At 50.5% G+C, this 25528-nt stretch overlaps 1 protein-coding gene across 2 annotated transcripts; it reads left to right on the top strand.

Annotated features, from left to right (window-relative positions):
• The first annotated feature begins 1036 nt into the window (after nucleotides 1-1036).
• ILKAP (ILK associated serine/threonine phosphatase) lies at nucleotides 1037-25228 on the top strand. 2 transcript variants are annotated; one of them, XM_070368611.1, is made up of 12 exons: nucleotides 1041-1192; nucleotides 8238-8303; nucleotides 8767-8823; nucleotides 11714-11833; nucleotides 13090-13216; nucleotides 14264-14370; nucleotides 14711-14804; nucleotides 15091-15178; nucleotides 16499-16620; nucleotides 22770-22889; nucleotides 24350-24431; nucleotides 24971-25228. In XM_070368611.1, the coding sequence occupies exons 1-12, from the start codon at nucleotides 1138-1140 to the stop codon at nucleotides 25109-25111; spliced, it is 1179 nt and encodes a 392-aa protein (XP_070224712.1). In that variant the 5' UTR covers nucleotides 1041-1137; the 3' UTR covers nucleotides 25112-25228. The 2 variants fall into 2 exon arrangements, with proteins under 2 accessions (XP_070224713.1, XP_070224712.1); XM_070368612.1 differs by lacking the exon at nucleotides 8238-8303 and having other exon boundaries at nucleotides 1037-1192.
• Nucleotides 25229-25528: the final 300 nt, after the last annotated feature.

Below are 25528 nucleotides of genomic sequence, written 5' to 3'. Positions count from 1 at the left end.
TGGCTGGAGGGCATCACCAATGCAAGGAACGTGAACTTGGGCAGACCCCAGGATATGGTGAGGGACAGGGAGGCTGGTGTGCTGCAGTCCATGGGGTCGCAGTGGGACACAACTGGGCGACTGCAGAGCAACTACTGATATTTACAACATTTCAGTTGTGTTAGTTGATGTGGGGGAAACGTTTAAGGAAGCCAGTCCACTCTGGATGGGATGTCAGGAAAAGGAAGCAATTCCTTGACCAGATGTCTTCACAGATTGCATCACAAAGACAAGACTAGAGAAAAGTTAAACCTGTAACTGGTAAAGAATGAGCAGTCACTCTGATTGGCCGAGACAGAAGGAAGTTTGGTCATTTTCGTGGCTTGAACAATGTTCTTCTGTCTGCGTTCAGACAAGTATGGAGGGGCCTCGTTTTTGCCGTGGATCTAACATCAGAGCCTGATGTCTAACGTTTCATGGAACTCTGCATATTCAGTAGAACACCGAGGCCAGCTGTGAGTGCCAGGCCAGCTACCCCGATGTCACCGCCATGGACGCTCGTTTTACCCTCTTCCCCACGTGTCCGGATGGGAGCAGACAAGTCCAGAGATGCCTCCTCTCCACCCTGCATCTCAAGGGCTCGCTCCAGCAGGATTCTGCTTCTCAACCTCAAATTGGCCAGGGATGGCAGGACGGAACCGACGTGAAAACCCCATAAAGTCTTCTGGGTCACCAGGGCTCACTACAGCTGCCCTTGAGCGCAGACTTGTCTCTCTGGAAGGGGCCTTCTCGGAATCCAACGCGTATGCCCAGAGAAAACTGGAGGAGGCCAGGACAGGCGTGCGCGGGGAACATGGCGCTCTCAGCCTCACGTCAGCAAGCCAGCCGGGTTACCAGCTCCCTCTCGCGGCGGAAGCTAGACCCAGTGCGCTTGCGCGCCGTCGCCCCGCCCCCGCACAGCCCCGCCCGCGCGCAGGTCTCTGGGGCGGCAGGGCCACGCCGTGCGCCGATTGGTGGCGTTCCGGGCCCGCCCTCGGGTGATTGACGGCTCCCGGGCCGCCGCCGCTGCCGCCGCCGCTGCCCCCGCCGCCGCAGGGTGTGGAGCCCGCCGCCGGTCGCGGGCTGCGCGTGTGCCGCAGCCGCCGCCCAGCCTCCGTCATGGACCTGTTCGGGGACCTGCCGGAGCCCGAGCGCTCGCCGCGGCCGGCTGCTGGTAAGCGGGCGGCCGCCGGGCTGGTGAGGGCCAAGGAGGGCGGGCGGGCGCGCGGGAGGGCGAGCGCGGCCTGCACCGGCGCGGGGAGCCGGGCCTCCGCCATGTTCGCTGCGCAGGAGGAAAGGCCGCGCGCGGCCCGGCGCCCTTTGTGCGCGGCCGCTTTCCCTCACGGGAGCCCCGCGCCGCCGGCCTGCGTCCGGACCGGCCGCCTGGGGAGCTGGTAGTCCCGGGCGCGCTCCCGGTTCAGCGTTTTCCTCGCTTTGTGTTCCGTGTGTACCCCGGCGACTGAGATGGTCCCCGGCTCGGTTGCTCGTGATTCTGAGGCCCAGAAGAGAGGATTCGTTCTCTCTGCAGCCTCCGATCTTGTGTCATGACTCGGAGTAGTTTTTGTTGTTGTTGTTCCCTCTGGGCCCCGGGAAGTCCCCTCTCCCCAAAGGGAAGACCGTTCGCCCGGTCCGCTCCCCACCCCGGCTGCCCCCTGACCTCGGCCGCCGTGCGCGTCCCGGAGGCCGGGGATCGGAGCTCCACGGGGTAGCCGTGCGGGGACCACCACGCCTGGTCCTCTGTCCGGCGGGTTACAGCGGCGCCCAGGCTGAATTTGGCAAGACTTATTCACGTTTTCAGGTGCAAGACATTCAGCTGGATGCTGTGCTTTAGGACTCCACCCCCACCCCCGCCCCAGTCTAACTCGGTGGCAGAAAACGTGAAAAACTTCAGAACACTTTTCAGATTCCAGGCCCAGCTCAGCCCCACTCAGCTTGCAAGCCCGGAAGGTGGGGCCCGGCCTCTGTGTTAGGAAATCCGCAGCGGATTTTGTTGGACAGCCCGGGAGGGGGTCTGGAGACCCTGGTTCGGCAACTGCTGTTGTCCTAGGGGCATACGAAGGTGACTGACACCCAGCGTTTGCTTGCTTTCAGAGAAGCCGAATTCTGAATGCGAGTGGTTGACATCGAAAAGGGACAAAGTTAATGACTGGGAAATGCTGAATGTCCCGGAAAAGGGATGTTTGTGGTCCGTGAACGGAGAAGTTGGGTGGGAGGTGGTGCTGGACTCGGGCCTCCAAAGATGGATAGACGTGTAATTTGCAGAGATTCTAGGCGAGGGAACAGTGTGCTTGCTCTTTGGGGAACGTTTGGCTCTCGGGTTTGCCTGCGCATCCAACGTGGAGGAGTTGCGACTTGAGACTCGGATCCATGAAGAAGGCTCCCAAGAAGGGGTGGTTCTGCCCCGTAGGGCCTGGGTTCTGGCATGTGACGTGTGGACGCCAGGCCAGTCTTAGGAGGCCGTCAGTCACAAGAACGGCGCTGCTAGTTTTCTCGGCAGAACATCTCATTTTGTAGATTGTTCCCTAGATTTCTTTTCTAGATTGTTCTCGTTGTGGGTGAAAACGCTGGCTTGTGTATGCAGTCTTTTTGACTCTGTTGGTGAAGGATAGCTTCTGTCTGAATATATTTGGGGCAGTTTGCGTTTGCAGATGCGCCTGTAAGCCTGTCATTTTCTTTAATCGCCATCACTTTCTACCCGAAATTAATTTGGGTCCACTCAGGCGGAACGGACCCCTGAATGATACAAAACTTGACGAGTCTTTAAGTTGGTCCCTGGAAGGACATATCCAACCCTGGCTGAGACGACAGGGTGGCAGAGGTGCTGTGTGCTATTTAAACCCGGGTTCCCTCAAGAGTGGATCACGACCTGCCTCCTGCCTGTGAGGAAGGTGCTGGCACTGCCGCAGGTTCTCCTTGACCGAGTGTGTTTTCTGTAATGGCTTTAAAAGCAAAGAAGGCATGCTTTCTGAATTTGTTGATGACAGAACACTGACAGGGATAAGTACTAAAGTGAGTACAAAATCAGAACCCAAAGTTATCTTGACAGGCATTTCGTGAAAACCAGTAAGATTAAACTTAACAGGTTAAAAAAAAACTCATTTGAACAAGAACAGAAACTGATTTCACGGTTTTGTAAAAGTACTTTGATTTTTGAGAATTTAACTCAAATGTCATACTTTTTGTTTCTGAAAAATTGTTGATAACATTGAATCTAGAGTGAATGAGAGGAAAATTAAGTTGGCTTCTTAAAGTAGATGGAGCGAGGAGGCTGGATTGCCACCGTCATAGCCCTCAAAGGATGTGCAGGTGTCACAGATTTCTGAGCTAACGCAGGAACGATAAAAGACCTAGTCATTTTCACAGACCCTAGAAGAGTTGTTTGGGGCATGTACTCAGACTGGTTTCAAATCCGAATTCTGCTCTTACTGTCTTCTGTGGCTGTTCCTGCATCTGAAAAATTAGTGTTGCCTCCTACTGTTACCCACGGGTTAGAGAGAGTACTGTGTGTAGGGGGAGCAGAGGCTCTGTGCCCAGTACTGATAGGTGCTGGTGCTTTGTAGATGTTACTCTGTGAGCTAACTTTCACAGCTGTTCCAAAGAGGGGGAAATGCACTCTTAAATGGATTCTGTGAAAATGCCAAGTGTCCAAAGGGAAGAAGTGTCCACTCCTCTGATCATGTCCAGTGTGTTTTATTTAGTGTTTTGATTTTTGCTTTGAACATCACATCTCATGTTCCTATACCAAGCCTCTTACTTTTTGTGATCTGAAGAAAAATATGAAAAGAATACAGTAAATGTTTTCACATTTTGTGCTGAATTAAGGGTTTTCATCCCAACCCTTAACAGATTTTGCTTGCTGAGTACAATCAAGTTTCTAATGTATAGTATACATACTTATTTAAAGACGACGTGTATTTATTCATATCAGATGGAAATGGAATTTCTTTGCTTGTTGTTCAATCTCTAAGTCATGTCAGACTCTGCAGTATCATAGTCATTAAAGTGCTGATTGATGTCTTTGAAGATTGACAGCTTATATTTGGTAGTGTCTTGGTTTAAAGGTTTAAAGGTTAAAGTTAAAGGTGTTAAAGGTGTTAAAGGTGTCTTGGTTTAAAGTCATCTGTGTAGTAATCTGGTTTCAGTTTTATAGGGTGGTTCTTTCACTACACCAGTACGCTTTAAAACTGATGGTCTGCTGTTGATGACTAAATAAATACTTGCTTTGCAAGGCATCCTCAAAATATTTCTTTTTTTTTTTAATATTTCTTTTTATGAATTTGTTGAGCTAAATATAAAATAAAGGCTAAGGTATTAGAAAAAACTTGAACTAATGGTAAAACCTCAGGGTTAGTAAGAAAAAACTCAAGTCATAAAAAATTAAAATGGATTTAGCTATGTAAAAATAAAAAAGTTTTTGGAGCCAAAGTAGCACAAAGGCAAAAGCCAAATTGAGAGAAAATAGTTGCGGTACCATTACTAAAGGTTACTACCCCTCGTAAGGAAAAGCTCAGACAAAGTAACAGGAAAAAGAGGTGACCCATTAGAAAAATGGTCAAAGGATGTATCCTGACAGTTTACAGAAGAAACGCAGGCGACCCATCGCTGGGAACTGGTGCGCAGCTTCCTCAGTCACTGGGAAGGACAGCAGGTCACTGGTGTACTGTGGTTCTCACTCGTCAGATTTAGAAATTGGGATGATGATAATGAGATTTAAAGAAATGGACATTTTCATAAAGTATGTTGAGAGTGAAAGTTACCACAACTTTTTGGGAACACATTTCGGCATTTGTCAAATTTCTTTGTTTTCTTTCTGACCAGCAGTCTGGCAGATAAAATGAGGTTATAAGTCTTGGGTTGTCATTATGGCATTATTTGTCATGTAATAAACCAGAATCACCCCACATGCCCATCATAAAGGACCTGGACAAGCGAGTGGCAGTGCTTCCTGTATATTGTAGGATAGTGGGCGACTGCTGGAAAGAATCCTGAGACCCAGTGTGCATGAACAATGATATATGTAGAGTATCGTATATAGTGGTGGCAGTGGCTCATGGTAAAGAATCTGCCTGCAGTGCAGGAGCCGCAGGAAACACAGGTTCGATCCCTGGGTTGACATGATCCCCTGGAGCAGGAAATGGCAACCCACTCCAATATTCTTGCCTGGAGAATCCCATGGACAGAGGAGCCTGGCGGGCTACAGTCCATGGGGTCGCAAAGAGTTGGACACGACTAAAGTGACCTAGCAGCAGCATCATTGTATATAGTGTACTTCTACCTTTTAAAAATGAACATCTACAATTCAATACATGAGCATAAAGGGAAATGGAAGGTATACACTAAGGTGTTATTCTGGTGGGGATAGGCGGGGAAGTGGGCCTTTTTCTAATACATCCGTGGTATTTGGAAAACATACACAGTTGTCCGTCACTCTCTGCAGGGTATCGAGTCTGAAGCCCTCTTCAGATCCCAAGATCTGAGGATGCTTAAGTCACTTATATAAAATGGTGTGGTACAGCTGGCCCTTTGTATCCACGGGTGGCCCTTTGTATCCACAGGTCAACTGTATCGCATTTATAGTTAAAAAGGAAATTCAGGTACAAAAAGCAATTTAGGCAAAATATTTAAGCTTTCTGTTGCTATAAGTAGCAACTTTTTGCTAACCTGAATATGATCAGCCTGAATATTTTTGTCAGCATGATATGTAACTTTCAGTAGACTTAGCTTCAGAATGTAAATAACTTAAAAATCTAGATGAGATTAACTGTCATGGAAAACCTGTTTTCTGTCTTGTTTCTTTCTTTATGAGAGTTCTTGTATTTAGAACTCAGGGACTACTTCTAAAGTTAAGGTCAAGGTCACACATGGTCCAATGATTGCAGCCCCAGATACTTTGAATTACTATTTATCCAACACAGAATGTAAGGTTCTGGCTAACCAGAAGTTCCCTTTATAGCATCTGTGATGTACAGATTGTTTTTAAAGATACAAACTATTCTAACTTTGATCCTTATGATGATGCAAAAAGGTACTCCAGAGATCTTATAGAGCCTTAGGATTATCTTTGGGGGGTTGTATAAAGGTTAAATGATCCTTGTGAAGTTCCAGTAACAGCGAGGAGGCAGTATGTAACACCTCCCCAAGAGCATGTGCTGGGAAAGCAGGCTGCCTGCATTTCAACCTCCGCTTCTCACTGGCTCGTCTCTTGGACAGTTACTTAAGCAGGTGCATCAGTTTCCTCATCAGTAAGTAACCATAATAATAGTACCCACTTCATAAGGTTATTGTAAGAATTCAATCCATGAAAATATGTAGAGCACTAGAGTAGTTCCTGGCAGGCAGTGAATGCTTATTATCATTTGCATTCTCAGTTGTGGCCAACAAAACTCTGAGCTGATCTCACTGTGTTTAATTGCAGTACCACTCAGAATATTCTAGAGTGACAGAGAGCAGTTGAGGTTCACTCTGTTCAGCAGGGAAAGAGAGGCTGTTCTTTGGGGCTGGTAGTAGGTTTGAGGCACTCTCTTAACTAATTCAACAAAGGAGAGCGGCCGGGCTAGTGCTGAGCTGGAAACTCTCTTATGAGGAATGCTTGCCAGGACCAAAAATGTATTACCTGGGTAAAAGAGGACTCCCCGCCCCCCCCCCATTGGACACTGGATTTGGAAAGACCTGATATAGAGAGGTAGTTTAATTCAGAAATTAAAATGTGGCCCCGCATAAGTGGAAGGGTTGGTTGCTCTTCAGGTCGGCTCCTCCCTGCAATGTCCCTCTGTCCCAAAATGCCTGGTGCTCTGACCCCACTGAATATAGTGCTACTGTTCTGGGTCATCCTGTTCAGTTTGGAGTCTGTTAGAATATGATAGATATGTTGATGCTTAGACTAGTATGGTTTGAGTTCCTCTTGGAAGTGGCCTGCTGAAATATTAGTGATTCTTGTAGGAGGAATAGTACAGTGAGTAAGTGGTTGTTCTAAATGCCCGTTTAATGTTCTAATGCTGTTTTTGGAATACTTCCCATAGAGTATGTCACTTGTGAGAAAAGTGAAACTACTTGTAATTACTTAATGTCTTTATGATAATCCTAAGGGAGAAAATGGTAATTTAATGAAATAGCCATTTCCTATTTGTGTTACAGGTATAAAGCAAAAGAGTTACTTTTTGTTAAATTAGGAATTTATCAGGCATTTAATGTACTTCTGACCTAAAGACTCCTGAAGAAATTTCTTTCCTTGGAGTTTAAATTTTACTTAAAATTTTTAGTTTTTAAAAAAGTAGAGTTGATACCCAGCTCGTTTCTAGGCAGAAAGACAATATGGATGAAACTTTCGGGGCACACATGTTGAGTTGGTTTTTAAATGGGTGCATTTCTGCACTTGAGCTCTGAGGAACAAGATCAGTGTGTTCAGTCTCAGAGGACGTGGACATCCACGCCTTCGTCTTTAGCCCGTTGTTTCCCCCACATTCCTGTGGGCTGGTTCATATATTTCATAACTTCAGTAGAAATTTTGAGGAAAGCTGGAGAAGGAATAATGATTAAATTTTATGTGGAAAGGGATAATTGAGTATAAAACATTAAGACAAGTACTTTTGTTAGGTAAATCTTTAGGTTTTTAAATAGAAAGATTTCTTAGCTTTTTCCTGAGTTTATCTTGGAGTATCTAAAATTCCTCATTTTCTTCATAGATATTTATTGAATTGGGCTCTGTGCTGGAGATACCAGGTTAAGACAGATTCGGGCCTCTCACCATCTCTCTGCTTATGTGTTTAAAATTCTACTTGGTAATTAGTTCAGAATGTTATTGAAATAGGATTTTTTAAGATCGGTAGATCTTTGAAGAGTCCCTTTATCGAGGTACCCAGATAGAATTATTGTTTTGCTCTAGAATCAGTTTTTTATTCTCAGGATTCACTCTTAAAGAAAGGTTTTTTAAAATGTGTTCCTTTCAGTACTGAAATTAGCAAGAAAAATACTTGTTTTCCTCAAAACACTCAGTAGCCCTTAAAATTCCTGTTGGATTGTCCTTCATTGCTTGTATATTGACTGTAACTGTTGGAAAAAATGTCCATATTAAATGACTGTTGAGAAAGTATTTTGGGAAACAGTTACTCTGTCCAGTAGAGAGGAGAAGATTTGAATTTACTAGCTGACTTATCTCAGAAGATTCGAGCCCCACCTGGCCAGTGTCCACGTGCTTTCTAAGCAGGTGTTCCGTGTTCTAGGGAAAGAAGCTCAGAAAGCATCTCTGCCCTTTGACCGTCTCCCTCCGGCCAGCAGTACTGACTCAGGTACAGTCTCCAGGCTCTCCCAGGTGTGTGTCAACGTGTCATCCTGGGATTGTAGTTGTCTCAATCTTTTTCCCTTTCCCCCATTTTCAACACACAGATGTTTTAGGTGTTGGACTGTCTTAAGTTTTGAATCCATGGCATCAGGTAAGGCAGAAAAATCCACTAGTTGCTAGCCCTGAGGAGCTGCGTGAAGATGTTGAGCGGTGTTCTCTGGTTCATCTGAGTGTCTGTTTTACTAGTGAAATAAGACTGGACTCTGAGGCAGGTCTTCCGTCTCCTTTGAGATGATGAGACTCAACAGTAGGCTCGGGACGCTGTGTGCACGGCATGCGTTGCCACTGGATGGACACGAGGGCTCTGAGTCTATGTCAGTGGCCTGTGTAGGCATCCTGGTGGGATGGGTTCTGAAACGTGAGCCCCACTCTGGCTTTGGGGGCTCACTCAGTGTTTTGCTGTGTTTCAGGCTCTGGGGGACCTTTGCTTTTTGACGATCTCCCGCCAGCCAGCAGTGGCGATTCAGGTAAGTGGTAGGGAAACTAGTCCAATGTGCCGATGGAAATAATATATGATGTTCTACTCTTACATAAAGTGTGCTTATTTATAGCTGTAAAAAGCCTTAGGATGACGAATCGTAATACTACATAAGGTTTATTAAAACTAACAGATACCGGGAATGCCCTGGCAGCCCAGTGGTTAGGACTCATTGCCTTCATTGCTGGGGTCCAGGTTTGATCCCTGGCTGGCGAACGAGGTTCCTGCCAAAACGAATAAACAATCAAACTAAACTCAGTAGATACCCTCAGTTGGGAAGCAAAAATATACATAAATACTACATCACTTTTTGGTGATTATTTTCTACTCCTTAGAATTATAAGAATTCAGTCATTTACTTTGACCTTTGTTATTAATGTTCTTTAAAAAAAAAAACCTGAGTCTGTCATTGTAGTTTTGCCTTGTTATGTTCCTGACAGATCCAGATGTATCCAGCAGAAAAGTATCTGAATATGTGAAGTACTTTTCACTTTTCACACTGAAAAAATATTTTCAGTGTCCCTGATAAATTAGTCTTCTGTTTTATGCCACTTACAAAATAAAAAGAATGCTGATCCTTAACTGCAGTTGGAGTGGCACTGCTTTACCGACTGGTGCAGGCGGCGTGCAGGAGTTTGAATTCTTGAAGTTTAAGACCTTAGTCAGTCAGTTTCCAGTCAGAGCTTTTATGTGTATTCTCAGCATTCTTTTTGTTGATTCCATTTTTGTCAAGCCTATTAACCCGGGCTCTGCTTGTTTCTCTAGATGTTTACCTTTTCCTTTTACGTCCCGGTGGGACAGAAGGGGGAAACAGAGCAGACTCCTGTAGGTTGTCATACATGATGAGTCTGTTATTCCACTGAGGACTTCTCACATGGAGCTCCCCCAGAGGGGATGGGGCAGGGCGCAGGGGGGGCAGGGCGGATGCAGGCTGTCCTTTCATATGTGAGTATCTTCCAGTGTGAAAAGACCTTCCTTACGTTGTCAGATAGAACACGCTGCTTTTTCAAGTATATTTTTCTGTATTATTAATTAATTACTGCTAAGTCATTGGAATTAGTCTAACCAAGTATGGATTAAATTCGTACTGTTCCTATATTTGGACTTCCCAGGTGGCACTAGTGGTAAAGAACCCACCTGCCAATGCAGGAGATGTAAGAGATGTAGGTTCGATCCCTGGGTCGGGAAGATCCGCTGGAGGGGAGCATAGCAACCCACTCCAGTATTCTTGCCTGGAGAATCCCATGGACAGAGGAGCCTGGCGGGCTACCGTCCCTAGAATTGCAGAGTCAGACACGACTGAAGTGACTTAGCGCACACACATTTCTGTATTTAGAAAAAGTATCACAGTCATCTTTCACAAGAATTCTCAGATTTTCAGGCTATGTGTCCATACGAAAAAATCACAACATTCTCATCCAATTTACCCTTAAACCTTCCTAATAAAGACAGTACTCTCAGTTATAGTGAAAGTTAAACGTGTGTAGCTGGGGCTCCTAACAGATTTAAAGGCGGGGTCAGGGTAGTTATGTCTTAGTTATCCTCAGGGCAGAAGGCGATAAACTAATAGTAACTTAGAGGACTTCCAACAGCATTATTAACAGGGTTTGTGTTTTTTTTTGGATGTAAAATCCAATCTTGTATCCAATATTTAGGGTTTCCTGAGAAGACATACTCTTCTTCTCAAGCAGGCAGGAGCCGTTTACAAAAGCGGACTGCGCTCTAGGCCATGAAGCCCTAGCACAGAGTCAGTACCATATGTAGACCGCGTTCTCCGATTACAGTGTGATTGACTTGGAAGGCAATAACAGTTTAAACAGTTTCTGTTTTCCAACTTAAAAGAAAGGAAGATTTTTTTTCATACACATTTGGAAAACTGGAACACAAACAGTAAGTGGCAGGAGGCTAATGGAGAGACCATTGAGAGATCCATGAGTTGTCCCAGTTAACTTTCCTTACCATGTGGGGTAGGATGTGTGTGTTACACTGTTGCAGAAATCTGTCCTTTGCAAGTAACTGATTATTCTTGAGGGCAAGAATGTTTCCTTTTCCCCCTCAGTACTCAGAAAGGTCTGTCAAAGAGTAGTTGAATGAATAGTAAATGGTTGTATGCTTTTATGCCTACGTGCAGAGAATACGTAGGGCCATTCATTGGACACTTGATGGACCAGGGACTGTGATGAAAGCTTTACATACGTTTTCCCCATCAGTTTTAAACAGCCTTCTGAGAGGACAGTTTTCTCCCTGTCCTGGATGAAGAAGCTGAGGCCTGCAGGTTAAGTAACTTGCCTTAAGGGCACGCCCCTTGCAAATGGCAGAACTGAGACTTAAAACTAGACTTGTTCCACAGTGCATACTCACTGCAGGTGCCCCTAGCTCTTAACTTTGAATAGACATCCATCCCTTTGCAAGTGGGAATGGCTTTAGCAGTCCTGTTCTGCCTTTCAGGATACAGACGGTTCTTATAGCCTGATATTGGTCTCAGTTTAAGCCTTTGTTAGTGTTTTGGGGCTGGTTCAGGATGTTTTACTTTGCAGGTTTTGGAAAATGTATATGTAAGGGCTTGTGGATATAAAATACCATGTGTGTGACATAGCCCCAAAGTATGAATATGTGTTTTTACCACTGAGAAGCCTCTCACATAACCTCTCGAGGCCATCTGAGCAGGGCCTGGATTTTAATTTGTGGTCTCCCACTGTGGGCACCCAGGGTACTGCACCACCCCTCAGCGTCATGGCTATGACCACTGAGCATCCCTCTCTGCCAGGCCTCTCTCGAATGTCCTTTCATCTCCGAGGGCTGGGAGGGAGCCAGGTCTGCTCGGGACTTTTAACAGTCTATAGCTGTGTTTCTGTCTGGTTTTTACTTTATATTTCCAGGTTCTCTTGACACTTCGTTATCCGAGGAGGTAAAGAATGAAGGGAAAGGAGCAAAGAGAAAAGCCTCTGATGAAGAGAAGAATGGGAGTGAAGAGCTTGTGGAAAAGAAAGTTTGTAAAGGTTTTCAGACAGTTTGAAAACAAATGTATTAGACTTCATATTGTAAGACAACCCAGAGCAAAAACCAGCTTAGCTTTCCAATGATAACACTTCCTTTCTGAGTCTGTGTTTAAGAAGTGGATAGGGTTCCCTGTTTGTACACGGATTTCCGAGTTCACGCTGCTTCCTCACCCTTTGCTCTCCATGTGCTCCATCTCTTACTCACCTTCGGTCAGGTAGGAAGCCTGCCTTGGTCCTTCAGGGGTTAGAGACAGGTTTACTCGGCCTTGGTTAGCGTGTGGGCCCCCGTCTCTCTCTGACTACATGTCCTTGGCCTCCGCCTGTCTATTAGCACTTGGAATTCTGTGACGAGCTCGCAGGCAGCGCTCCAAGAGATGACCTGAGGCTGGAAAGAGCGATTGAAATTCGTCGTCAGCTTTGTAACGTGTCACAGTGCATGAGGAATGAGTGAGGAGTGTCAGCTGGGGAGAAAGCTGTGGGTTTTACTGACTGTGCCCGCCAGGCCGCTTTGTCGCGTGCCGTCAGTGACCTCCGGCGGAGGCTGGAGGCCCCGCGGAGGACGTGAAGATGCAGGCTTCAGCGTGGCTTGTCACTGCCTGGAGCCTGCAGAGCGCTGTGCCTGCCGGCGGGTGCCCTTCAGGAAGGGCATCTGTCACTGACGTGGCTCTCCGTGTCAGAAAATGAGCTCAAACCAGCCCTTAAAGAGAAATTTCTACACCTCCAGTGGACTCCTTTTTCCTTTTCCTTCTTCAGTTAAAGTAAAAGCAGCTGATCTTTCCATTTGTTCAGTCTTCCAGCCTCAAGCGTGGAAACATGTATTCCAGTGTATCTAACAGGGCCCTTGGGGTAAACTGCTTACTTGCATTTCTCTAAACTAGAGATTTTTCTGTCCTCATGAAGTTACTGACAGACAAGATTTGCAAGGAGCTCCTTGCCGCGGTCCCAGCCTCACTTCTGGGGCGGCAGCGCGCTCCTTACTCTGGTGCTTTGAGCAAGTGCTCTCTTTGGAAGAGCCTCTCTGCACCGACTTGCCGTCGCCTGCTGTCTCCTCTCTGCTGCTCAGCCTTGCAGAGGCCGCCCCGTTCAGCAGTGCTCTGCTTTCTGTAGCAGACTTGCCACCTGGGAGATGCCTGGCAGGGCAGCTCTTGGACACTGCTGGGTAGAACAGCTGCAGGTCCCTCTCGCTTGCTCTGGGACTAGGGCGTCTGGAGAGAAGGGCGCAGTTTTGTATTGGCTTTTTGTTCTCTTTCCCGTAGCCTCTTCGGTGATCTTCAGCCTGAAAGGCTACGTGGCTGAGCGGAAGGGCGAGCGGGAAGAGATGCAGGATGCCCACGTCATCCTGAACGACATCACCGCGGAGTGCCAGCCCCCGTCCGCTCTCGTGTGAGTGTCCTGCCCCGGCAGCCCGCGTGGCGTGGGAGTCTGTTCTGATGCTGGTGTGGTAGTGAGGGCCCAGAGGAACCCAAAACAGCAGAAGGCAGACTGTGGAATTTTTCCTGCAGTTGCATAAAATGAAGGTGAAGGGAAAGGTATGGAGGAAAAGCCCTTGTCACCAAGAGCAGGAGTGTGCTTAGAGTTGCTTTTAGAGCCAGGAAAGGGGCTTTGGAGAAGCCCCAGCAGGCACATTTTTTGGGAACAGATTTAATTGGGGGACACCAAGCCATACCTAGTAGCTGCCACACTGTAAGATTCTGAGTTATAAACCACGTGTGAGAGGTATATATGCACATATATCACATTATGTATGATGTTATATATTGAAATATATGTACACATAGAATATCAAGCAGCCATTAAAAAACAAAATTTGCCATTTGCACCAACATGGATGGGCCTCAAGAGCATGCTCAGCAAAATAAGTTTATTGTTTCATGGCTCATGATGTCCCACATTGAGAAGGGATTCTAGAAATGTTTGAGGACAAGAGCAGCTCTGCAGAGTAAATGTCATTTCTCACAAGCATATTTGTTCTTTGCTTCTTGAAACAGTTTTTAATGCTGTTTATCTGTGTGTGTGAGTTTCCGGCAACCCTGAAAGGGGACTAGGAACGGGGGTGGGGCGGGCTTTAAGGGTTTGGTGTCAGTCAGGGTTTGAGCAGCAGCTCCGAAACTCCCTGTTCTCTCACAGATGTTTTTGACGGTCGGTACTTTGTCTGTGTTTATCTGTGTATTAGTGTTTAAAACTAAATCTGCTGTAAGTAGAAAACTGAATCTGCTCTAAATAGAAAAGCGTTCTGAATATTAGTGAAAAATCAGAGTTAACAGGTCTTGATTTTTGAAGCAAGGGTGAGTTTTTAATTTTAAAATGTCATGGATGTTACTTCAGCATTGTCTTAGGTACTGTTACTGCTTGCTGTTCGGGTTAAAAGCTTTAATGGAGAGGAGTAATCTTTGCCTGAGGATCTTGCTGACTCTCAATTCATTATTCCAGCACCCGGGTTTCATACTTTGCTGTTTTTGATGGACATGGAGGAATTCGAGCCTCAAAATTCGCCGCACAGAATTTGCATCAGAACTTAATCAGGAAATTTCCTAAAGGTGAGGCTCAGAGCTCAATCGGTTCATGTTCACCTTGGGGTTGGCTCTTTGTGCTGATAAGTGAGACGTCACTGGCTTTAGTGAAGAATCCTTGATGACCGTAAGAGCCTGGTTTAGAGGAGGCCGTGCGGAGGGGAGCAGGGGCTGTGCGGCGGGCCCACCGTGGAGCTTGTTGTGTCTCTGGGTGATGGCGCCTCTTGTCTCTGCACTTGGGAGGATACTCAGGCCCCCACTTACAGTGGAGGAAGCACAGCTGGTTCTCGGCCGTAACAGAGCAGCGGTGGCCGGAGGGCCGTCTCCCTCCTTAAGACTTCGCTTTCTTTCCTGGCTGCTGCAACAGGAGATGGAATCAGCGTAGAGAAAATGGTGAAAAGGTGCCTTCTGGACACCTTCAAGCATACTGATGAAGAGTTCCTTAAGCAAGCCTCAAGCCAGTAAGTGTGACCACGTGAAGACCTGTGAGCGGAGGGTGTGTGTGGTTTTCCTAAACGCATTTCAGGCCTTCCGATACTGTGTAATGCGAACGCTTGTTATCTGAAAAACTCCTAGCACCAAGTAAGCGCTTACAGCTTAATGAAATCTGAATTAAAAAAAAAAAACACATGTATCAAAGAAACCATCCATTCTAAAAGTATGACACTTCCCTTTCAGCTCTGGAAATTCAGTCTCAGAGCTGGCATGTTGGTGGTGACTGTGTCTCTGATGTGTCTCCCCTGCCAGGAAACCTGCCTGGAAAGATGGGTCCACTGCCACGTGTGTCCTGGCCGTAGACAATACTCTTTACATCGCCAACCTGGGGGACAGTCGGGTATGTGGCTGTGGTGCCGCCCACTGAGACCGCAGCGCATCTGAGGGGGCCAACCGTAGGCAGCACTGTCGAATAAGGTTACGGCCACGATGGTGGGGTTGCAGCCTTCATTCTTGGCGGGTGCTGCAAGGGGCTCTGTTGCAGAGTTAGAAGCTCTGGTTCAAGGAGTGGCTGCTAAACTGGAGGCTGTTTGTTCTGGGAAGACTTACACCCTGTCTGTACACAGGTACAGAGCTGCGAGTTGGAATTTAATTGGCCCTCAAGTAAAACTACTTATATTTAAACAAATATTTGTCTTCATTTCTTTGACCTCAGATAGTAATGAATGAAAAGTATTAACCCCTGCCTCTCCAAATTATGTAATTCCAAAATAATTCAAAAGCTGTGACTAGAAGAGTGCTCGGTGATGGGATGAATGTCCGCTGAGCCCAGGACCCAGAGCTGAGGGAGAAAACCCAGCTGCTTCCCACTGATGACGGCCTGTGTCGCGTCCCAGCTGTGGGGGCTGACTTGGACCTGGGGGGAGGGCTCCGTAGGGCCTCTGCAGTCCCTGCTGTCTCCCCCCTGCCGCCCACTTGCCAGCCAGCCTCCGTGCTTGTGCAGCAGTCACTGGACAGAGTGGCCTTCCCACCCTGTTGCTTTTAGGGTGACTTGGGATACGGGGCACTGGGAGCTGGGAGCGCCCCAGATGAAAGCCCTGCCCCAGTGGGGTCTGTGTTGGGGTGACCCTCCAGTGGGTCTCTCTGGTGGGACTGCCTCTTGTACATGGGCGTTCAGACCAGAGGACTTCAAGAACATGTGTACGAATTAGCCAAAAAGAGAGACTTTGGAGTCAGACCCAGTTTCAGTCCTGGCCCTGTTCTGTGACTCCAGGCGTGATGCTTGTCCTCTGGGCCTCAGGCTTCCCCCTCTGTAGAGCAAGAGGTTTGTCCGGAAGTGACCACTCAGTAATCACGGTGACGGGAACATTCGGACGTGTACTTGATCAGCCCACCGAGTGGGCCAGTGTAGACTCGGGGAACAGTGGCGCCTGAAGGGGCCTCGGTACTTTAAGGGACCTGCCTTCACGTCACAGGTGGGAAGACAGTGGCCTGGTGAGAGGAGCAGGGGGCTGTGGTCGCCTGGTGCTTCTCCCCCTTAGTGTTTGCGTGTGTGTGACTCCACTTTGCCACTTGAGGCTTTTGACGCTGGATCCTCTGAACTCAAGTTTGTCAGCAGGAGGCTGAATCCGAAAGTCAGTTGTTGACCTTGCTCTTCCCCTGTTAGCATTAGGCACTGGGCTTGTTCGGTTTCACACCTGTTGTACTCTCATCTTCCCAGGCAATCCTTTGTCGTTACAATGAGGAGAGTCAAAAACACGCGGCCTTAAGCCTCAGCAAGGAGCATAATCCAACCCAGTATGAAGAACGAATGAGAATACAGAAGGCCGGAGGGAATGTCAGGTAACCAGAGGGTGGCAGGGGCTCTGGGAAGGGGGCCACTGTGGAGCGAGCCGAGAGGCCTCCACGGGTGGGGCCTTCTGCCTGTGCAGTCTTCAGCATGAGGAGACTGTCTGAGGTCTAACTTGGTGAACACGTGTCGTGGGGTTTCACGTGTGTCCAAGTGGGAGTAAACCATGTGTGTGCAGGAAACGTGCTTCCCTCCATCTGCAAAAGGAGGATTCCTGTCTCAAATTCAAGCTTACCATTTCCAGCATTTTCTGTGGTCCTAGGAACTTTCCTAAAATTTATTATTTGTCACAACTGGATAAGCTACACTTTGGGCAGTTTCTCCAGAGAGAACACCGAGAGTGGTTAAGCATGAGCTCTGGGCTTCTGGGGAGCAGCTTCTCAGGCCCAGGGGCCGCGCTAGCCTGGCTTGGCCTGCCGCGGTCGTTTCATCTCTCTTCACGTCTTTGGAGACGGTGCCAGCTCTAGTTTGTCATCTGCCACCTCTCAGGTAGTTAAGCAGGGCTAAGGACGCGGCATTAGGAACATCACCAGAGGTGTTTTCTGGTTCATCTTAGGTTTGAGCTGTTTAAGATTCCGTTGCCTGTTGGAAGAAGTGAGATGCCAGTGTGAGGCGGTGGTTGCTCATCCTTGGAGGTGTCGCTTCTCTTGTGTTGTTGACTTGGCCAGTTTCTGTTGTCGCTCCAGGCCGTTTCTGGCCAGTGGTGCAGGGAGGTCTCTGGAGAGGAGTCAGAATTCTTAGGGTTGGTTAAAAAACTCCAGGGTTAGTAAAAGGTGATTTTGGTCTGGGTTATGGCTGTCTGCGTGAGCAAAGACGGAATTATAGCCTGGGTTCCGACCTTGGCCAGTGCCGTGACTGACTGAGCCTCCGTGACTGCTTGTGGGAGTTGATGCCCAAGAATGTGACCCCAGCGTTGGTGTTAGTAGCATCATCTTTTCTGTCCTTTCTTATAACTTTAAAATTCTGCTGTTGTCTGATCTCCTTGAAAAGATTTTGACATGAACATTCCTATGGCTGCAAGTAAGACCAGCTGTATTGCCTTTACTTCCCATTTCCCAGTCCCCATTTATTAAGAACTGTGTGGACTTACAGTGCACCCCTCAACTTGAAGAAGAGAGTGGGGGTGCTCAGAGACAGGAGGGGTGACTTGCTCCCGAGCCAAGGGCTGGGCCGTGGCCCATCTCCTGCGTGAGGCTGGGGCTGGCGTGCTTTTTCTTTTCGTCCGTGCCCTCTCACTTTCATAAAGATTTTCAAACATGCAGAAAAAATTTTAAAATACTAAGCATTTAAATATCTACTACCTAGATTCAGTAGTTAACGTTTTGCCATATTTGCTTTGTCTGTTTATGTGTGTGTGTGTGGCTGAACTATTTAAAAGTTAGTTGCAGACATAATATCTAAGAAAATAATCGTTCCTTAGTCTGTATTAGGTTACTTAACATTCCGTGTGTGGCCTCATCTCTCCAGTTGTCCCCAGAGTGTCTGTGTTGGAAACCAGGGTCTGGCCAGCACTGGACTTGCGTGTTTCCGTGAAGAGTCATCCCTGCTCTGGCTTGGATCGCGGCCCCGGTCAGCCCTTGTACGGGGTCACCAGCACCGTTTACAGTGCCTGTATGTTACGTCTTATAAAGCAGAATTTAGGTCTATGGGCTGCTTTAGATTCAGGTTACACGTCTTCAGTAAACGTGAAAACGTGTACTGACGGGATGCCAGGCACCTCTGACTGCCCCCACGTCAGTAGCCGAGCGCGATCACCGCTGGAGATGCGGGCTCTGAGCTGGCCACCGTTGGCCGCAGACGGCTCCAGGGTGGAGGCATGCTTCCGTGTGTGGCCTGCCGGCAGTCTGGGGAGGCCTACTTGGGCACCTTGGGACTGTTGCCGTCAGCCTCTCAGCTGACGATTTTAGTGGCCCTCGGCGACCTTGCATGAGTCAGCTTCTTCACAGGGCCAGCAAAGAGGACCATCGACTGGCTTCTTCTGCTCGTGGTAGCAGGCATCCTGTTAGGAAAGGCTTTCCTTCATCAACAGGGGGCGAACCAGTTTTTCCCTGAAAGCAAGGTATGTGTTGAATTCTTCCATCACCATTTGCAGAGTGGGAGCACCCACAGCTGCGGAAACTTGTGGTTTTTCTTTCCCTTCTCTGCTGCTTCCGTCCCCCTTCCTTGCTCCAGGAGTCACTGCAGATGGGTTTCTGTATCCAGGGCGCTGACTGTAGCCATAGAGGCAGGGTGTTCTTGCTGCTCATGTGCCCTCTGTGGCCAGCGGGAGGGAGCACCTTCCACACGTCTGCTTGTCTTAAAACAGCTCCATGTGCTGGGGCTGCTGGGGTCAACTGCAGTGTCATCAGTTCACACCTGTTCCAGGACAGAACCAGGAAGCACACACACACGTGTGCTCTCTGTAGCCTGTGAGCTTAGACTGCCGCTTCGCGTGCAGATGGAGCACCTACAGGGTCTTCTCTCAACTTCTTGGACTCAGTAGTTGTGGCGTCTTCTTTTATCCTGAAGATCTTGGTTCCTAGTAACATTGCGTGTTTATTTGCCAGAATAGCTTTTTCACACTTGTAACATCAGCAGCATCGCTGTTACTGGGCGTGAGTTCCTGGTGGTTCTCTTCAGTCTGTGTCTCACTGAGGATGTGCCGAGTGTTGTATGTAAACATGGAGTAGTTATTTTCACTGTGGTTTTGTTACACTCTGGTTATCATGATCATTAGTTTCATTTTGTTTTCAATTTCAGGGCTCTTTTACCCTCTATTATGAAGCATTTACACGGTGAGATAGGAGCCCTGGGGCACTGTTGGCGGGAATGTGAAATGGCACCGCCATTGTGGAACACGGCATGGCAGTTCCTTACAAATTAAAAATAGATCTCCCACCACAACATTGTAAATCAGTACTTTAATAAAGAATAAAGATAAAAGTACATAGACCTGCCGTGTGAGCCAGCAGGCCCAGTCCTGGGTCTGTGTGCCCCAGAATTCAAAGCAGTGGATTTGAACCGATACGCACGTGCCCACGTGCACGGCATCATTTTCCACGGTGGCCACAGGTGGGCGCAACCCAAGCGTCCGTCGTTAGCGGAAGAGACAGGCGAGACACGGCCCTCCGTAAAATGGAAGCGCTGTGCAGCCTTGATAGGAGGCCTGGCACGTGGACTAACCTTGAGGGCGGTTTGCTGAGTGGAGTGAGCCAGACACAGAAGAGCAAACACTGCGTGACTCCATTTATATGAGTCCCCGAGTGGCCAGCGTCCTCCTCGGGACAGAAGGCAGGACGGGGTGGTGGGGCGGGGAGGGGAGGTTAGTGGTCGCAGAGTCCCGGTGGGGGATGGGAAGGCTTGGAGGTGAAGGTTGCACAACAGTGTGAGTGTCCCTGACGCCACTCAGCCGTTGGCTTCAAAGTAAAAGTGAAGATGACAAACATGTTATAATTCTTACCATGATTTTAAAAGTGAGTAAGACCCACGTTTGCCTGGTTAGCTGTCTAAAATACAAAGCAGAGGCTTGCTTTCACGTCTTGCTCTCTTCACCCTCATGGCCTGAATCTTTCCAGCGTGTCTTCCGTGTGTTCATTTCCCTCCTTGTTACACTGAAGGCAGTGGAGTGTGCGCGCATTACGCTGCTTCAGGAGAACTCCTGGAGAAGGTGAGGACGGTGTGGTGTTTATTTTAAGAGGAAGGGAAGCTTACACCTGTAGCATCTGCCTTCGGGTCTAGAGCGCTGCGTGTCTGGTGCGGTCTCTGATGACAGGGAGACAGTTCTGGAATCATAGGTGCAGTCCTGCCCTGTCGCACCCATCCTGCTGAAACTCCGGACCTTGGCATCTGCCATCCTGGGATGGTCAGAGGAAGATGGAGCTTCCACCTCCCAGCCTCAGCTTTGCGAGCCCGTCAAGACCACTGTGTCCCTGGGCCAGAGCAGCTGCAGTCAGAGCAGGGTTCAGCTTGTCCTGGCAGCCAGGGTGTTGGTCTCTGTGCCCCTCCCCCGCTGTGAAGGGGAAACCGGAACAAAACACCAGCAGAAGGCGCTGCGGTCAGGACACTGGTGACAGACTTGGCACTAGCGGCACAGCCGCTGTCTGACTGATGGGTGGACGGAAGGCAGGCAGGAAGGATGCTGCGTGGAGCACAAGCCACAAACGCTGGAGGGCAGGAGGCCAGGCCTGTGAGCGGCAGGTCCCCGGGGAAGGCAGGTTGGCTCGGGCTGGGACTTCAAAACCCAGTCCCTGCCCAGCACAGTGGGGGAAGAGTGGATTCTCGCGGATTGCCGGGGCGAGGCCGGCGCAGAGCACCCAGAGTCCTGTGCTGCGTGGGGGAAGCTGGCTGCGTGTGGAGGGGCTGCCGAGGAGGCTTGGGGCCGGCGCAGTCCATGACCCAGGTGGCTGGTTCCGGGCAGCCCTTGCCGGGAGCAGTCCTGCTGGGCTTGCTGGGCACAGAGGGCAGGTGGTGTGGCTGTGCTCCTGTGACGCACAGCCTGCGTGGGCCCGGGCCTCTGCAGCTGGCTGGCGCCCACACCACACATCCCATGCAGCCTGTTGTGCTGAGTGCAGGCAGAGCAGCAGCCTGCTGGGTTGGCTTCCGAAGCGTGAGTGGACTCTGTTGTCCTGGTGGTACCTGGGTCTTCGGCCCCGCCTCTGCGCACAGTCTTGTTGAAACAAGCTGGGTCTGTGACGGGAGGAGGCCGCGCGGGTACCCTGGCCCTTGGTCCCAAAGACGCACTCTGGACCGCGGGCTCCGAGCTGCCGCCTCTGGCACGCTGAGGGCTGAGGGTCCCCCATGCACTTCTTCACCCTCAGCTCAGCGCTGGCGCCCTTTGCTCCCTCTTGCCTTTTGTTCTGCTGTTCGTACCTGAGAAGATTGCTCAGCTGCTCACAGATACCAGCACAAGTCTTAGCTGCTGGTGGTTTGTCTGTGACCACCAGGAGGGTGACCCTGAGGGCCAGCGAAGGGCCGGGAGCCAGGCGGGATCCTGACTCCGAGAGCGGCCCCGGCCCAGGTGGGTGGTTCCGGCCCCTGCGCCGGTGGCTCAGCTTCCAGGGCACATCCCCGTTGGGAGCCCGTGGTGATGCGGCACCTCCGCGCACAGCTCTGCGGTTGGCTGAGCTCTCTGGCACCCCTTGTCAAGTGTGTCGTCTCCTCTGGTCTCACTCCTGAGAGCCTGGGTGTTCGGGCGTTGTAGCTGCCCGAGTGGCAGAGCAAGCGGCCACCAGGATTGTCCTTGGGAGCGGCAGGCATGGGGCTGCTCTCCCTGCTGACAGGACCAGCTGTCCTAGGCCCTGCAGTCACCTTTCCCTCTCCTGGAAGCAGAATAAGCAAAGGTGTAATTCTGTCCAGAGTTCTCCTGTTTGTATTTAAGTCATTAAAGCATGTTCATACCCAAGGTAAAGAACACTTGCTTCTGAATCAGAGGATAGTCACTTTCAGGTATTTTCCAAATCTAATTAGAGTGAAATGCAAAATATCCCTCTATCCCAGCTGTTTGTAACCCTGGTGGCTTGAAAGTGAAAGAAAGTGAAAGTCGCTCAGTTGTGTCCAACTCCTTGCAACCCCATGGACTATACAGTCCACGGAATTCTCCAGGCCAGAATACTGGAGTGGGTAGCCTTTCCCTTCTCCAGGGGATCTTTCCAACCCAAGGATCGAACCCAGGTCTCCCACATTGCAGGTGGATTTTTTTTACCAGCTGAGCCAGCAGGGAAGCCCAGGAATACTGGAGTGGGTAGCCTATCCCTTCTCAAATCAAACCGGGGTCTCCTGCATTGCAGGCGGATTATCTACCAACTGAGCTATCAGGGAAGCCCACGGTGGCTTTAAGGTAAAAACAAAACAGAGACAAAGCCAGGTCCGCTCCCAGTCAGGCTTGACTCTGGGCTTTGGGCAGACCAGTGGGGCTAGGCCTGGCACGGCCACGAGCCAGGTTGAGGGGCGCTGGTGCCACCCGTGTGCGGGGCAGCAGGCCGGTAATGACCCGGGAGAGGGAGGCTCCGCGCAGTGGTGCAGTGCTGTGTGTCACTGGCAGCTGAGGGACGTGGATGCCACAGGTCGCGTCTCACCCTGTCCCACTCCTCTGCTTTTGAGGCCAGAGTCTGGGCCCTGGGAGCCTGGCCTCAGGTAGAGTCTGATGTGCCTCCCCCCGCTGCAGGGACGGGCGTGTCCTGGGTGTGCTGGAGGTGTCCCGCTCCATCGGGGACGGGCAGTACAAGCGCTGCGGGGTCACTTCGGTGCCGGACATCAGACGCTGCCAGCTGACCCCCAACGACAGGTAGGCTTGGCGCGGGGCACGGGGCGGCCGCCTCCCTTGTTTCTCTGCTGACTTCTTCCAGTTCGCGTACTGAACCTGGGGTGGCGAGTGGGCGGCTGGCCATGTCTTAGGCATCATGCTGGGCCCTCCAGGTGCAGGGATAAATAAAATCCCATTCTGCTCTCGTGGGTCCAGTCTGACCACACGTGAACAGGCGTGTCCAGTCCCGTGTGTCTTAGGGGTGCCGGTGCTCCGGGAGCCTTTGGCCTTGGCGGGAGGGAGACATGCATGTTGGAGAAAGCAGGGCTTTCCCGCAGGGAACAGACCCCAGGGTGGTGAAGTGGGATGGGGTGAAGGTGCGGCCAGCCGATGCCACAGGATGGGGCGGGGGTGGGTGTCAGGAAACGGTGGCAGGCACTCGAGGGCAGGTTGCAGAGGTCTGGGTTCTCTGCTGAGCAGTCTGGGTTTTAGCTCATAATGGGAGAATCGTGGGAGGTTTTTAAGCGGAGCTGAAGTAGTTTGAATAAAGATACCTCTTGTCCACCTGTTTCTGAGCTACTTGAGAATAAGGCCCTGTGCCTGGCGGGAGAAGGACGGGGCCCATGGGGTCCAGGGGCATGCGTCGAGGGTGTGGGCACTGAGGGGGCAGCGAGGGCCCGGGAGGCCAGTGCTGCTGGGGGCGCCTTTCCACACCCTCCGTGCCTGCCTCAGAGCACGTTTCCACCCGCTCCTCCAGCTCCCCAGCTGACGCCTCAGGAGAGTCTTGTTGCCACATGAGAGCAGGCCCCGTGTTGTCCCTGCTGTGCAGCAGAGCAGAGCCCCCCTCCGGGGTCTTTCACCTCCCGGAAGGGGCTGGCGGGCCCTCACGGGCCCCAGGCACAAACCACGTACCTGCAAATGCTCGCTGAGTGAGTGCCCAGTCAGAGGAGGAAAACCAGGATGCGGGTGTTAAAACGGGGAAAGAGACGAGCAGGAGAACTGGAACTGTCCCACCCTCTCCATCCCTGTCAGAGAGACTCCCCTTGGGAAGTCTGGGGGGACTTTGAAAGGGACGGAGGCCTCTTCTCCAGCAGTGAAAGTGGGTGGCTGTCCTCCCTTCACGTAGGCAGTGAGCACTTGACGTTCCTGAAGTCCAAGCATCCGTCCAGTTTGGGGAACGGATTGAGGCCTGCGGTGCCTGACGCTTACCGTGCATTTATCGTACCACCTGATAGATCTCCTCGGTGATCTTCCTGGAGTTTGTCTGAGAAGCTGGGATTGGGTTCATCCGTAGCTTAGGTGAACAGTGCAGTCTCAGCTCTGATGTGTACCGTCTCACTCAAGATATTTTTAAGTAGCTTTAACCTTGATCTTGTAGACATTAAATTGGTTTTAAAATGTTTAGGTTTTGACTAGTTGGCTAAATATATTTTACCTCCATTGCCAGGCTATTTTGTAAAGTTTGCTGCTAAAACCCATTTATGTTTTTCTCCATGTTGTAGGTTTATTTTGCTGGCCTGTGATGGCCTCTTCAAGGTCTTTACCCCAGAAGAAGCCGTGAACTTCATCTTGTCCTGCCTGGAGGTGAGCACTCTCAGAAGGAGTGGGTGCCTGTTGTTCCGGCTGCCCTTGGGCTTCAGAGAAGTCCTGGGCCCCCTTCCCGCCTTGTCCCTGTGCAGCCCCGGGCCCCTTCCCGCCTTGTCCCTGTGCAGCCCCGGGCCCCTTCCCCGTGTCCCCGTGCAGCCCCGGGCCCCTTCCCCCGTGTCCCCGTGCAGCCCCGGGCCCCTTCCCCCCGTGTCCCCGTGCAGCCCCGGGCCCCTTCCCCCGGGTCCCCGTGCAGCCCCGGGCCCCTTCGCCCCGTGTCCCCGTGCAGCCCCGGGCCCCTTCGCCCCGTGTCCCCGTGCAGCCCCGGGCCCCTTCCCCCCGTGTCCCCGTGCAGTTCCAGGCCCCCTACCTCCCATGTCCCCAGAGGGGAGTGGGACCTCCATCCAGGGCACTCACCGCTCAGTTTCTCCCACGCCCCCACCACGGGGACTGGGAGCAGTCGTCCCTCGTGGGGGGGCATCTCAGGAGTGGTGGGGCGCGGGGTCCCTGTTCACCAGCACCCCTTTCCCACCCTGTAGGACGAGAAGATCCAAAGGCGGGAAGGGAAGCCCACTGTGGATGCCCGCTACGAAGCCGCCTGCAACAGGCTGGCCAACAAGGCGGTGCAGCGGGGCTCAGCGGACAACGTCACCGTGATGGTGGTGCGGATAGGGCTCTGAGGCGGGCGCGGCGGCGCGGCCTTGACTCCGAGGTTCGTTTTTTGTGTTGTGCACATTATGTGTTTCGTGTACTCCTGTGGGATGCTCATGGCTGTAAATAAAGGTGTTTTTTCTAGACTTCTAGTTATTACATTTGAGCCACACCTTGGCCTTCCGGGGTGGTATGTGCTCTTGAACGTGTTTCGGGTCTTTCTTGTGAAAAGCATTGCGGGCCTCTTGGACTGGCCAGTAGCCATGGCCGTCAGCTGCTCACCGCACAGGACTTTGTAGTTTAGGGCACCTTTCCCGTGCTGCCGCCCCCCAATAACTGGCTGGGGAAGTGGCGTTTCACAGAGGGGAGTGTGAGGCGGTGACTGGCTTCGACAGGCCAGCGCCACAACCCAGGGCTGCTGGAGGAGCTGGCTGCTTCCAGCTCTG

This window comes from Bos mutus, chromosome 3 (assembly GCF_027580195.1).
Source record: "Bos mutus isolate GX-2022 chromosome 3, NWIPB_WYAK_1.1, whole genome shotgun sequence".
In the NCBI taxonomy this organism is placed as follows: domain Eukaryota; kingdom Metazoa; phylum Chordata; class Mammalia; order Artiodactyla; family Bovidae; genus Bos; species Bos mutus.
The sequence above is the reverse complement of the archived record's forward strand: the minus strand, read 5'-3'. Positions and strand labels throughout refer to the sequence as shown.